Source organism: Nicotiana tabacum, chromosome 8 (assembly GCF_000715075.1).
Source record: "Nicotiana tabacum cultivar K326 chromosome 8, ASM71507v2, whole genome shotgun sequence".
Classification (NCBI taxonomy): Eukaryota; Viridiplantae; Streptophyta; class Magnoliopsida; order Solanales; family Solanaceae; genus Nicotiana; species Nicotiana tabacum.
This window is the reverse complement of record NC_134087.1, coordinates 173,924,017-173,939,071: the sequence shown is the minus strand read 5'-3', so window position 1 is coordinate 173,939,071 and position 15,055 is coordinate 173,924,017. Positions and strand designations below refer to the sequence as shown.

The 15,055-nt window shown below is 41.3% G+C and overlaps 1 protein-coding gene across 1 annotated transcript; it reads right to left on the bottom strand.

Moving 5' to 3' along the window:
- Positions 1–3,179: 3,179 nt before the first annotated feature.
- On the bottom strand, positions 3,180–4,049 carry LOC142163408 (uncharacterized). The gene has a single exon (XM_075220692.1). It carries the CDS (start codon positions 4,047–4,049, stop codon positions 3,180–3,182), a length of 870 nt encoding a protein of 289 aa, XP_075076793.1.
- Between the last annotated feature and the right edge of the window lie 11,006 nt (positions 4,050–15,055).

Sequence of the window (15,055 nt, the reverse complement as noted above, 5' to 3'; positions counted from 1 at the left end):
TGTGATTTAGTTAATGAGATCAACTAATCTTTATCCTGTAAAGATGATCACATAGATATTGATCTAACCGGATTATTAATATCCAAATTAATAATCCTATGATCAAGAACAAAATTTAGATTAAATTATAAGAGACTTCACTTTCATTATCATGATCTCCATCATAATGTCAAGTCTCAAAATTTAATCAAGGACCTTATCAAATTAATCAAGCAATTAATAACAATGATAAAAGAATATCAAATGCCATATATATTTTATATATATCAAATAACGTTCACAAAAATATGTTCAAATTATCAAATATGATATTGGATCTAGGGCATCAAATATGACATTGGATCTAGGGCATATCTAATATATCCCTAATAATCTCCCACTTGCACTAAAGCCAACCGCTCTTGTACTTCATTCCCAATTTCCACTTGTTCTTGTCAAACTCCTTTGCTCCAAGAGCTTTAGTGAATGGGTCTGCAACATTTTCTTTTCCATCAACCTTTTGAATCTCGATGTCGTGATGTTCAATTATTTCTCTTATCAAGTGATACCTCCGCAGAATGCGTTTGGATTTTTGGTGTGATCTTGGTTCTTTTGATTGAGCAATGGATCCAATATTGTCACACAACAATGGAATTGCACCCTTTATTGAAGGAACCACATCAAGTTCAGTTAAGAACTTTTTTATCCATACAGCTTCCTTAGCAGCTTCACTAGCTGCTATATATTCTGCTTCAGTCACTGAATCAGCTACTGTAGCTTGTTTGGAACTTTTCCAACTCACTGCACCACTATTTATGGTGAATACATAACCAGAAATAGATTTGCTATCATCTCTATCTGAAGAGAAACTTGCATCAGTATAACCTTCAAGTTTCAACTCAGAATCTCCATAAATGGGGAATTGGTCTTTAGTACTTCTTAAGTACTTAAGAATGGTCTTGACCACCTTCCAATGTTTCTCACCAGGATTTGCATGATATCGGCTAGTCACTCCTAGTGCATAATCCACATCGGGACGTGTACATATCATGGTATATATGATAGCTCCCACTAGACTAGCGTATGGGACCCTACTCATGTGTTCTCTTTCTTCAGGATGTTTTAGGACAATCCTCCCTACTAAGAGTAATTCCAGTGCCTATCGGTAGATAGCCTCTTTTGGAATTATGTTATACCTTTTCAAAATGGTATCAATATACAAAGACTGGGAAAGTCCAAGCAGCTTCCTCGATCTATCTCTATAGATCTTTATTCCCAATATATAAACTGCTTCTCCCAAGTCTTTCATGGAGAACTGTTCAGATAGCCAAATCTTGGTACTTTGCAGTGCCGGTATATCATTCCCTATGAGCAATATATCATCAACATATAACACCAGAAGCAACACACTTTCTGCAATCACTCAAGTTCAAAATCTTCCTGTTAACCATCTGAAATCACCCTGAGGCCCCAGGGACCTCAACCAAAGGCACAAACATGACCCAATACCTTATTCAAACTTGTTTCAATCATCAAAACACCTCAAACAACATCAAATCTACCAAATCACGTCGGATTCAAGCCTAAGTTTCTAAAATCTTCCGAAATACACTTTTGATCAAAACCAGTGTTTTAGAGAGCGCGAAGCGCAAAAAAGCGACAAGGGCTTGCTTCGCTTCAAAAGCGCACGCTTTATTAAAGTGAAGTGCAATTCTTAAAAAACATAATGTAAAATTATAAATAATCAAAAACTTCAATTTAAATACTTAAAAGTAGGTACTAGGTACCACCAAACCTTCCACAAACCTTCCATAAACCATAGGACAAGCAAAATCAAAGCTACTAAATTACTAGAATCAACATCTTATTCTTCTACTTTTCTTCTCCTTCAAGATTGTCAAAATCTTGAATTCCTCTATTATCTTCATATTGCTCGTCATCTTCTTCTTCCCCCTCCTCTTCATGATCACTTTCATCTTCATCAATTAGGGATAGGGATCGACTTGTAGTAGCCACACTTTTTCCCTTCCTAATAGAGCTTGAACTTGGAGTATATCTCCTTAAACCATAAGGATCTTCCCCAACTCCACTACCAACCGCAACATCACCCCAAGTGAAATCGGAGTCGCCTTCAAATACTTCTTCATCTTCACAATTTTCGGGGACTCCGGTTAGCCACTCATTAGCCTCATCAATATTGTCCAAAAGAATTGGATCAATTATATTGCGGTGGTTGTAGCGACGCCTCAATGCTCTATTGTATTTTATGAACACTAGATTATGGAGGCGCTTCAAGGTTAGTCGATTCCTTTTCTTTGTATGAATCTGCAAAAAAGATGTGTCAACTAATTAGTAGGAGTTTGGACAATTGAGATATAATTTACTTTATCTCAAAACACGAAATAATTCTTTTTATTTCTCACGTGTTCAAAAACACTCCAGTTCCTTTCACATCCGGATGAGCTACAAGTTAAGCTTAGAACTTTGATGGTGAAAGCCTGTAACTCCAGAGACTCTACACCATATCAGTCCCACCATTCAACTATAGAAGTCAAAAAAAATGTTCAAGAGTTAATAAGTATAAAAAATACATTGAAGTTAGAGCTATAAAATATAGAAATACTTGGTCACCTGTCGACTTCGTCGTTCTTTGTTTAATAGCAAGTCGGAGATTAAAAAGTCCTTCAGCTGCCTTGTAAGTAGCAAGTTGATCTACTATCTTTTCTTGCAAGTCTCATCTGGGTTCAACTTGATAACAACCTGATGGAATCCTGTCTACACTTCTTTAGCCAATGAATTCTTCTCATGCTGCTCATAAAAGAGTGATGGGCTCAGAATAAGTCCAGTTGCATGCAAAGGTCTATGAAGTTGCTCATCCCATCTTGCATCAATGATCTGAAAGACCTTTGCATATTTCTGCTCATCATTGAATGATGCTTGAATAGCCTCCTTGGCCCTATCCATAGCTTTATAGAGGTAGCCCATTGATGGTTTTGCCTCCCCATCCACCAAACGGAGTACTTTAACCAAAGGGCCACCAATTTTAAGAGCATGAAGAACATTATTCCAAAAAGAATAAGAAAGAATAAGGCGTGCAACCTCTTTCCCCGCACATTCCTTTGCAAATTTACTCTTGCTCCATTCCTCTGAAGTGACCATCTTTCTCAAACTGTCTTTTTGATAGTGGATACTATGCTAAGTCAAGAAAGCAGTGGCAAATCTTGTCTTTTCACCAAATTTTTTTGCATGGTGAATCTTCTCATCATATTCAATAACAAGGGCCACTGAGAAATATAAGAATGTAACCTAACGCCCTGGCCAAAAACTGTAGAGAAGGGTTTTTTCCTGAAAATGTCCCCGAACATCAAGTTGATACAATGAGCCGCACATGGAGTCCAATAGACATTCTTGTACGCTCCTTCAATCATGCCACCCGCTTTCTTATTTTCACTTGCATTATCAGTAACCACTTGAACAACTTTGCTTGGACCAATATTTTCGATGGTGTTCTGAAACAAGGTGAACATTTTGATGTGGTCAGTGGGTGTGTCACTAGCATCAATGGACTCAAGAAACAAACTTCCCCGGGGAGAATTTACCAACACATTAATAATTATTTTTTCCGTTCTTGCCGTCCACTTATCCATCATAATGGAGCAGCCGTACTTGTTCCACACAACTTTATGCTCCTCAACAATTTTATTAGTCTCCTCCACTTCCTTATTTAGATAAGGACCTCTTATTTCATGGTAAGTGGGAGGCTTCATTCCAGGTCCGTATTGACCAACGGCCTCAATAAAGTCTCCAAAAGTGTCATAGTTGACACAATTGAAGGGGAGTCCAGCATCATAGACCCATCGTGCAAAAGCTCTAACCGCACGATCCCTCAAAATGTCTTTAGCAATTTTTTGTACATCTTTTCCACCGCCCTTTGCTCCCGGCTTCTTTGATAAGTAGCAATCCATAGGACCTTTAGTCGATGATCCATGGCTTGACCCATCTCTTCCCCGTTTTGTTGGAAGTGACAATTCTTCAATATCATCATCATCATCATCAAGATTGGTCACCATTGGTTGATGAACCATTTGATTTTTTTTGCACCTTCTTCTTCTCAACAAAATTCTTTATTTCTTCCCTCACCTCCGGTGGACATTTCGGACAACTTGTGACGTTTCTATCTCCACCAATTAGATGGTATTTAAAGCGATAAATGCCACCCGTTGTAATCTTGTTGCAAAACTTGCATACAACATTTGTATTCTTCTCATTAACTCTCTCGTCATATCGCCAAGTCGGGTCTTTCTCTTTCGAACTTTGAGACATTTTAATATTCCTATTAAGATATAAGAAAAAAACATAATCAATAAACTGAAAATACATATAATAATAATATATATAATAATTAATTATATAAACTGAAATATACATTTAAAAATCACATAAACTAAAAATAATACATATATATATAATTAATTTTATATGCTGAAATATACTAATAATTTAATTTTATATGCTGAAATATAATAATAAATGAAATACATATAATAATTAAATATATATGCTGATATATAATAATCGAACGAAAAGGAAAAAGAGAAAAATGGTTCCTTACTCTGTTCTAGACTGTAGAAAGTAGAAACAGAGAAAGAAAGAAGAAGAAGAAGAAGAAGAAAAAAAATGAAGAAGAAGAAGAAGAGCAAGTGGTCGACTGGTCTGAAGAAGAAAGCAGAAGAAAGAAAAAAGAAAAAAACGAGAAGAACTGAAGAAGAAAGGAGAAGAAATTACCTGGGTAAGGTCTTCGAGGTTGACTGGTCGAGCAACTGAAGAAGAAGAAGATGGAACCCTAGCTTTTTTGTCGACTGAAGAAGAAGAAGAGCGACTGGTCGAGGCCTCTGTTTTTGGTCGAAGAAGGGGATTGGGGTTTTTTGTCAATTTAGGGTCTGTTTTGTCTGAGACCCAAAGTTTTTTTTTTAAAAAGGCCCCCTGCGCTTTTTTCACAAAAACGATCGCTTTATCGCTTTCGCCGCTTCCTCGCTTCGTCGCTTTTTCTAGTAAAGCGTGCGCTTCTGCAGATCACGTCGCCTTAAGGAGCTGGAAGCGACACACTGTCGTGTCGAGTCGCTTCGCGCTTTAAGCGACGAAGCGCTCGCTTTTCTGAACACTGATCAAAACCCAACCAAACCACGTCCGAATGACCTGAAATTTTGCACACACATCCCAAATGACACATTGAAGCTACTGCAACTTTCGGAATTCCATTCTGACCCCTATATCAAAATCTCACCTATCAACCGGAAATCGCCAAAATGAACACTTCACCAATTCAAGCTTAATTTCTACTCTAAACCTCCAAAACTCATTCTGATCACGCTCCTAAATCATTAATCCCCTCCCGAAACTAACTGAACCATCGGAACTCACATCCGAGCCCTCTAACACATAAGTTAACATACGGTTGACTTTTTCAACTTAAACCTTCTCAAAAGAGACTAAGTGTCTCAAACTTCACCAAATCCTCTCCGAACTCAAACTAATCAACCCGATCACATAAAATACGGATAACGAAGCATAAGGAAGCAGAAATGAGGGAAAACGGAGTGGTAACTTATGAGACGACTAGCCGGGTCGTCACATCCTCCCCAACTTAAACAAACATTCGTCCTCGAATGAGTCAAGAAACATACCTGAAGTCTCAAACAGGTGAGGATATCTGCTCCGTATCTCCCGCTTGGTCTCCCGGGTAGCCTCCTTCACGGGCCGACCTCTCCACTGCACTTTCACTAAAGTTATAACATTCGACCTCAATTTCGAACCTGATGACCCAAAATAGTTACTGGCTACACATCATAGGTCAAATCATCATCCAACTGAACCGTGCTAAAATCTAAAACATGAGACAGATCCCCAACATACTTCCGGAGCATAGAAAATGAAATATCGGATGCACACTCGACAAGCTGGGTGGCAAAGCAAGCTCATAAGCCACCTCCCCAATCCTCTGAAGCACCTCAAAAGGCCCAATGAACCGAAGACTCAATTTCCCTTTCTTCCCAAATCTCATAACACCCTTCATGGGTGAAACCTTCAACAGAACCTTCTCGCCAACCATTTAGGACACATCTCGAACCTTCCTATCAGCTTAATTATTTTGCCTCGACTGCGCTGTATGAAGCCTCTCCTGAATCACCTTCACCTTCTCCAAAGCATCCTACACCAAATCAGTTCTCAATAGCCTAGCCTCACCGGGCTCGAACCAACCAATTGGAGATCTACACCGCCTCCCATACAAAGCCTCATATGGAGCCATCTGAATACTTGACCGGTAGCTGTTGTTATAAGAAAACTCTACAAGCGGTAGAAACTCATCTCATGATCTTCCAAAATCAATAACACATGCACGCAACATGTCCTCCAATATCTGAATGGTACGCTCGGACTGCCTGTCCGTCTGAGGATGAAAAGTTGTGCTCAACTCCACCTGAGTACCCAACTCTCTCTGCACGGCTCTCCAAAACTGCGAACTAAACTGAGTACCTCTATCTGAAATGATGGAAACTGGGACACCATGCAAACGAACAATCTCTCGGATATAGATCCCTACCAACCGCTCTAAAGAATAGGTAGTACACACAGTAATGAAGCGCATGGACTTGGTCAGCCAATCCATAATCACCCAAATTGCATCGAACTTCTTCAAAGTCCGTGGGAGTCCAACAACAAAGTCCATAGTGATTCTCTTCCCACTTCCACTCAGGAATAACCATCTGTTGAAGCAAGCCACCCGGTCTCTGATGCTCATATTTCACCTGCTGACAATTGAGACACCGAGCTACAAATCCCACAATATCTTTCTTCATTCTTCTCCACCAATAGTGCTGCCTCAAATCCTGATACATCTTCGCGGCACCCGGATGAATGGAATACCGCGAGCTATGGGCCTCCTCCAGAATCAACTCCCGAAGTCCATCCACATTGGGCACGCAAATCCGGCCTTGCATCCTCAATACTCCATCATCACCAATGGTCACATCTCTGGCATCATCATGCTGAAATCTGTCCTTAAGGATAAGCAAATGCATATCATCATATTGGCGCTCTCTGATACGATCATATAAAGAAGATCGAGAAACCACACAAGCCAACACCCGACTAGGCTCCGAAATATCTAACCTCACGAACCGATTGGCCAAGGCCTGAACATCAACTGCAAGAGGTCTCTCCCTAACTGGAATATATGCCAAACTCCCCATACTCACTACCTTTCGACTCAAAGCATCGGCTACCATATTGGCCTTTCCCGGATGGTACAATATAATGATATCATAATCCTTAAGCAACTCCAACCATCTCCGCTGCCTCAAATTAAGATCATTTTGCTTGAATAAATGCTGAAGACTGCGATGATCAATGAACACCTCACAAGATACGCCATACAAGTAATGCCTCCAAATCTTCAATGCGTGAACTATGGCAGCCAACTTCAAATCATGAACGGGGTAGTTCTTCTCATAGGGCTTCAACTGATGAGAAGCATAAGCAATAACTCTACCCTCCTGCATCAACACACAACCAATCCTAACTCTCGAAGCATCACAATACACGGTATATGAACCTGAAGCTGATGGCAAAACCAACACTGGAGCCGTGGTCAAGCTGTCTTGAGCTTCTGAAAGCTCTCCTCACACTCATCCGACCATACAAATAAGACACCCTTTTGAGTCAACTTGGTCAAGGGCGATGCGATAGATGAGAATCCTTGAACAAACCAGCGATAATAGACTGCCAAACCAAGAAAGCTGCAAATCTCTATGGTTGAGGACGGTCTAGGCTAACTCTGAACTGCCTCTATCTTCTTCGGATCAACCTGAATACCCTCGTTGGACACCACATGCCCTAAGAAAGCCACTGAATTGAGCCAAAACTCACACTTGGAGAATTTTGCATAAAGCTTCTCCTCCCTCCATCTCTGTAGCACAACTCTCAAATGCTCTGCGTGCTCCCCCTAACTACGCGAATATACCAGAATATCATCAATGAAGACTATGACGAATGAATCGAGATAAGGCCGAAACACGTTGTTCATCAAATGCAAGAATGTTGTTGGGGCATTGGTCAGCCCAAAAGACATCACCAAGAACTCATAGTGACCATATCGGGTCCTGAAAGCCGTCTTAAGAATATTTGACTCCCTAATCTTCAACTGGTGATAACCCGAACGGAGATCAATCTTGGAGAACACCCTCGCTCCCTGAAGCTGGTCAAATAAATCATCAATGCGAGGCAAATGATACTTGTTCTTAATTGTTACCTTGTTCAATTGCCTATAATCTATGCACATTCTCATTGTGCCATCCTTCCTCTTCACAAACAGAACCGCCGCACCCCAAGGTGACATACTAGGCCGAATGAACCCCTTATCTAGGAGTTCCTAAGGCTTCTCCTTCAATTCCTTCAACTCCGATGGTGCCATACGATACAGCGGAATAGAAATAGGCTGAGTGTCCGACACCAGTCAATACCAAAATCAATATCCCTGTCTGGTGGCATGCCCGACAGGTCTGCAGAAACACATCGGGAAAATCCCTCATAACTGGGACAGAATCAATACTGGGAGTCCCAGCTCCGACATCCCTCACAAATGCTAGATATGAAAGGTAACCCTTCCCAACCATATGTTGGGCCTTCAAGAAAGAGATCACTCTACTAGGAATGTAATCAGTCACACCTCGCCACTCGATCCGTGGCACACCTGGCATAGCCAATGTGACTGTCTTAGCATGACAGTCTAGAATAGCACGACACAGAGATAGCCAATCCATGCCCAAAATGAATTCAAAATCCACCATGCTTAGTAGTAATAGATCCACTCGGGTCTCCAGACCCCCAATAATCACCACACATGACTGGTACACACGGTCCACAATAATAGTATCGCCCACCGGGGGTAGATACATGAACAGGTAAATCAAGAAACTCACGGGGCGTACCCAAATAACGAGCAAAATATGATGACACATAAGAAAAGGTGGAACTGGGATCAAATAATACAGAGGCATCTCTTTGGCAGACTAAAACAATACCTGTGATAACAGCATCTGAAGCAATAGCATCGGGTCTGCCCGGGAGTGCATAGAAACGGGCCTGACTGCCCCCTGATCGACCTCCCCTTCTGGAGCGACCACTGGCTGACTGACCCCCACCCCTAGCTGGCTGAGTGGGTGGTGGTAAAGAAACAGGCGCTGAAACCGAAGACTGACGCCTCTGCTGGGATGAACTAGCAACACGACGAGGACACTACCTCCACATGTGGCCTATATCACCACACTCAAAACAACTCCCAGGTGCTGAAGAAGGGGACTGAAGGGAACTCCTCGCACCGGAGTGACTAGCAGATGCACTCGGCATAGAAGAACCCTGAACCGATGGAGCCCGAGACGCACTCTAAGCTGGAAGGGCACTGAGTGAGGACTGTCCCTGCTGAGATCCATGATAACCATGACATGAGGATGCCCCACGATAACCTGGGCGAGCTGACTAAGTAGGCCTGAATGAACGACCTCTACCATGCTGAAACTGGCCCCTCGAAGGAGCACCACTATAGCTACCCAATCCTCGAGGCCTCTTGGTCTCCCTCTCCTCTCGCTCCTGACGGCGAACCGACTTAATCTCACGAGTGATATCAACCACCTCCTCGAATGTAGCACATATCACTCTCTCTCTCTCTCTGGTCAAAAGAATACGGAGATGATAAGTAAGGCCATCAACAAATCTTCTGATCCTCTCTCGATCTGTCGGAACCAACCAGATGGCATGACGAGCCAACTCAAAAAACCTCGACTCATACTTTGACACAGTCATATCCCTCTATCGCAACCATTCAAACTGTCTACACAGCTCTTCTCTACGTGACTGCGGCATATACTTCTCCAGGAAGAGAACGAAGAACTGCTGCCAAGTAAGGGGTGTAAGCACGTGATTTTTGCTTTACGAGCAATCACTCCAAAAGAAAATTCAAAATATATATGTGTGCGTCGTCCGTGTTAGGTTGTGATTTAACTTACTTAAACATTTTTATTTTTATAATAATTATGTTGAAGTGCTATATTGTTATTTGTTTTAATTTCATTGGTTTTATTAGTTATTTTTATTTTTATTTTTCTTTAAATTGGAAAACAAAAGAAAGTTGAAATCGGTTGGGCCCAAAATAAATGAAACAAAAACAGGCCCAAACCAGCACTCAGCCCAGTCCAGACCAGGCCTGCCCAGGCACCTCCTGAAACGACGTCGTTTCAGGCAAATCAATCTGAGCCGTCCGTCCCAGCCGATCTAACGGTTCAGGACCTCTTTCAGCGACCCATGTTCAAACCCGACCCAAATAACCAGCCTGACCCAACCCCTCACTTAAACCAAACGACCCCATCTCATTTCTCAGCATCAGATCCAAGCCGTTGAGATCATCTGATCTAACGGCTCAGATCCAATCCCTTCCCCATATATAAACTCAACCCTTCACCCCACGCCCCCTATCCGAACCCCACCCCTTCGTCCCCAAGATCAAACCTGAAACCCCAAACCCTAGCAAGCCGCCCTAGTCTCCCTCGCCATTAAAGCCGGCGGCACGAACGCCGGTGACCACCCCCTTCACACCCCTAAAGCATCCAACCACCCTGAACACGAATCCACTAACCACGAACCTCGAATCACCTCCTATCATCTCGAATCTGGATTTGAAGATTCGAGACAAAACTCGATCTATGCCAAACCACCCCATCTTCATACCAGACACTCCCCTGACCTTCCTCGTGACCAAACCAAGCTTGGTTTGGTCCGAATCTACCCACAACTCCTAAAAATCCAGATCTGAAAATCCAGAACTTGAAACACATGCACCTGGGGAACCCGGCCAGTCTTGACAAGGGTTTGAGGTCTAATAGACCTTAATCAAGGTGTTCTCATGTGAGAACACCCTGATTAAAGTTTGTTCGGCCTCAAGGGTTCGAAGTTGAATCAGAATTTGGGTCATTTTTGATTTCAAACCTTTTTGGTAAGTTTTTCTTTCTTTTGTTTTAGTTCTAATTAAGTTGTCAGCATGTTCTGTTGTGTTTGTTTGTTATGTTGTTATTTTTATTTCGGATTTCTTCCATCTCTGTTAAAGGCCTTTTATTTGGTCGATTGTCTTCTGTTTGTTCTGAATACACTCTGTGATAAACATGATCGTCAGTTAGATTAGTCGTCAAATGAACTAATTCATATAGGCCCAGTAATTTAACAAAAGTTGTCTGATACCCCTTAGGTCCCTGAACGTATTGTTTATACGAGCGACTGATTATTACCTGCTATAATTAGTATAGTCGACTCGATAAATGTCGTCGATTAGTTTTCTATAACTAATGAATCGAATGAGCTAATAATGTCACATGACTAATGAGCCTGTATTGTGATTTGAATGTTGGGCATTACCCATGAATGGTAGTTTGTAACTACATTGTAAACAATTAAAGGCCAGGTTGGGGCAGTTCTGAAATCGAATGTTCAAAGCCCAAAGTGCCCTGATGCTGCAATAGGCAGGGCAGTAATAATCCAGGGTTAACAAGGGCATTCTGGGGTGTTGAAAAGACAGAAAAGATTAGTATAAATGGGCTGACAAGTAGGGTACTAATTTAGGATTAAACTAATACCAATGGGGAACAAGACACAAGGGTATGGGGCTTAAATTGAATAATAAAATGATGCCCATAACTCCTGATTAAACAAAACCAGGCGTGGGGAACAAAAGGGGCTGGCACCAAAGATGTTTAGGCATGGGCTTTAACAGGGTATGGGCAGGCTGCAAGTTGCAGCATGAGGGCAGCCTAGCTGCACCGAGTCATTTGGTTTATAAATAGGCCATTTGAGAACTTAAAAGAGGCTGGACATTTCTTAGTCTTCAGAAAAGAAAAACAAGAAACATAAAGTCTCGGAATATTGTAACCAAATGCTGTCTGAAAATTACATAAGAGTTTATGTTGGTTTAGCTGTCTTGGCCAATTACTGTTGTTTGCCTGTTTGAGCTGCTTGTGGTTGTTGAATTGCTGGGGTGTTTACATTGAATACTCTGCTGTCTCTGCTGGTTCCTACTCTGTTTCTGGGATTTGTTGTTTGTTGCTCGACTACTCGGGAGCTTCATCTTTGTTGGTTGATTTTGTTGCTGTGTTGTTGCTGTGTGTCTGCTGCTGCTGTATTCGTTGCATACTACTCAACTGATCACTTTCTTTCTTCCTTTCCTTCCTATACCAGGTACACACCCAATACACTGTCAGATGTAGCTGGAAATTTGAGCATGAATGTAAATGAAAGACCTGAAGAATTTTGTTTATATACATAGTTTGCCCTTTTAAATATCATGTAATGTAGGAAATTTTATGCCTGTTTTGGATGTTAGAGATAGCCTTCAGGCCTGATAACTATCAATGAATGTTAGTTGAATGTTAGATTGTGTATATAGGATGGTGATAAGAGTATGCCTAAGGCAACAGGTTGTATCTCAGATTTAGTGCAATAGTGTAGTATAAGCATGTAATGTATGCCAAGCCTAAAATTCGTACACTAAATGAGTTCTTTCCTTTCCAATAAATTGCTATATATAACTCTTAAAACCATGTCTTAAGATCAGGAACACAAATTCAGGGCCTCAACCTCACAAGGGTCGAGTTCAGGCCAAAACAGGCCAAGCCGGCCTGCTTCGAACAAGCAGTGGTCCAGGTCTGGCCAATCACACTGGGCTGGATTTGGGCCCGTGATTACTTGTTCGGACAGCCTCGTTTCTGATTTTAGGCATTTCTAAATGTTGTTACAAACAACTTGCAAGCATGTAATTAATTAGGACTATCTACTGTTTTCAATTGATAAGGACAAACGCGATAAGAAACGTAGTTGCTATAGGATATCCTTTTAAAATAAGAACGAGATGAGCCTCGATGAAAATAAACAAAACATGCAAATGCGGGGCCCTTGTTTAAATGTATATCATCGAAGCATTTAGGTTCCAGGACGGGTTGTTTAGCAAATCTCACAACCCTCCTAAAATAACAATACGACAGACTCTTTAGGACGCGCCTTAATAAATCTTACCTTCTTAAACTCGGGTGCACATTTATGTGACCCAAATCCAATTCTCAACGGAGTCGAAATGTGTTTCTAATCACGGGTACATTGATTGTGGCGTGGTTCGAGGTGCGTGTCCATGACGTTGCAAATTCATTTTAAAATAAGAATGAGATGAGCCTCACCAAATAAAATACAAATTGTGGGGCCCTCAGTAAATATTTGCTTTAAACATTGTTTTAGATTTCAGGATGGACCGTTTAGTAAAATTCCATGGTCCTACCCAAAATAAATACGCTAGTCGCTTTAGGCGTGCCCTTAATAATTTAATTTCCTTAAACTCGGGTGCACATTTATGTGACCCAAATCCAAATCTCAACGGAGTCAAAGTGTGTCGACGACCACGGGTACATTGACTGTAACGCGGTTCGAGATACATTTTCACAACGTTGCAATTCTTGATAAACACAGTCAATGATAAAAGCGGTTAAAAGTTAAATTTTGCACATAAGTTCACACTTGTACAAAATCAGATAATCAAGCCGAATATAACAGTTGAGCGACCGTGCTAGAACCACGGAACTCGGGAATGCCTAACACCTTCTCCCGGGTTAACAGAATTCCTTATCTGGATTTCTGGTACGCAGACTTTAACATAGAGTCATTCTTTTCCTCGATTCGGGATTAAAATTGGTGACTTGGGACACCCTAAATCTCCCAAGTGGCGATTCTGAAATAAACAAATAAATCCCCTTTCGATTGTCCTTTAATTGGAAAAAACTCCTTGTACCCTCTCAGGTATGTAAAAAGGAGGTGTGACAGCTCTGGCGACTCTGCTGGGGATTAAAACCCAGAACCACTGGTTCAGGGTTAAGAATTCGAGCTTAGAATAATTGTTACTATTTGGCTTTATTTATTATCTGATTTTATTACATGTTTTGAGCCTAATGTGCTAAATGTTGCTTTTACCGTCTTGATATTATTTGGACTGTATATATAAACTGTGCTGAAACCCTTCTCTTCTCTCTTGAGGAGCGCACGCTGGTCGTGGCTTCTTTCTGTTAGTGTCGTATGCCAAAATAGAACGAGGATTCGGAGGAGTTGCAAAATCGGATGGCCTTTTGGTTACCGATACACAGCTCCCATCCTCGGCTCGAGTTGTCCGCTCGGGTAAGCCAGGTCTAGAACAAACACCCAGGTTCTGAACGTAGTATAACAAAGCCACATGCCAGGATCCCTAGTAGGAACGTTTATTTGCATCATGTGCATTTGACTTAGGGGACTCAACACAGGGGTTGGGTCCGTCTAGGACTAGCAACCTGATATGAAAAGACCATCCTGCTGCATCCTGCTTGCTTTATGCATTTACTTGTTTCAAGGCTTGCATGCTGACCGGTTTCGGAATAACGGATAAGGAGATAATTATTTTTGAGAGGACTCTGCCAGAATTTTGAAAAAAAATAATAAAAAAAAAAAAAACAAAAACAAAAAAAACAAATGGTGTGTCTTATTAATTTGTTTTAGCAAGGGTCTTTGATTTATCTCTAAGAGAAAAATAGTGTGTCTCCAAATGTCGGCTTATGCCTGAACTACGCCAGTTCAATTCTCGCAGGGTGCAAGATACATAAGCAACCCCCATCGGGCTCAACTCGTTTTTCAAAACATAGGTACAAACCAAATAACGAAAGTTTTAAGGTAACATCGTACTTTTCAGAAACAACCAAAATTTCGTTTTTCTAGAAAAATAGTGTGTCAATTTGTGTATTTGAGTCCAATGAGTCTGGATCTTTGCTTAATCACCCCAATAAACATGCAGAATGAGCATGAATCCAAGTTTGCCGGTAACAGTTAGAAGCAAAATCCCCCTGGAAGTGCGATTATGGTGGGAGGATTTGGAAAAGTCAGAGCAAGACAAGGTCAAACTGCACCTGGGAGGTTTGGTTGATTTGTTAAAAGTCAGGCCTCGGTGCGACATCATAAAGGCTTTGGTTAC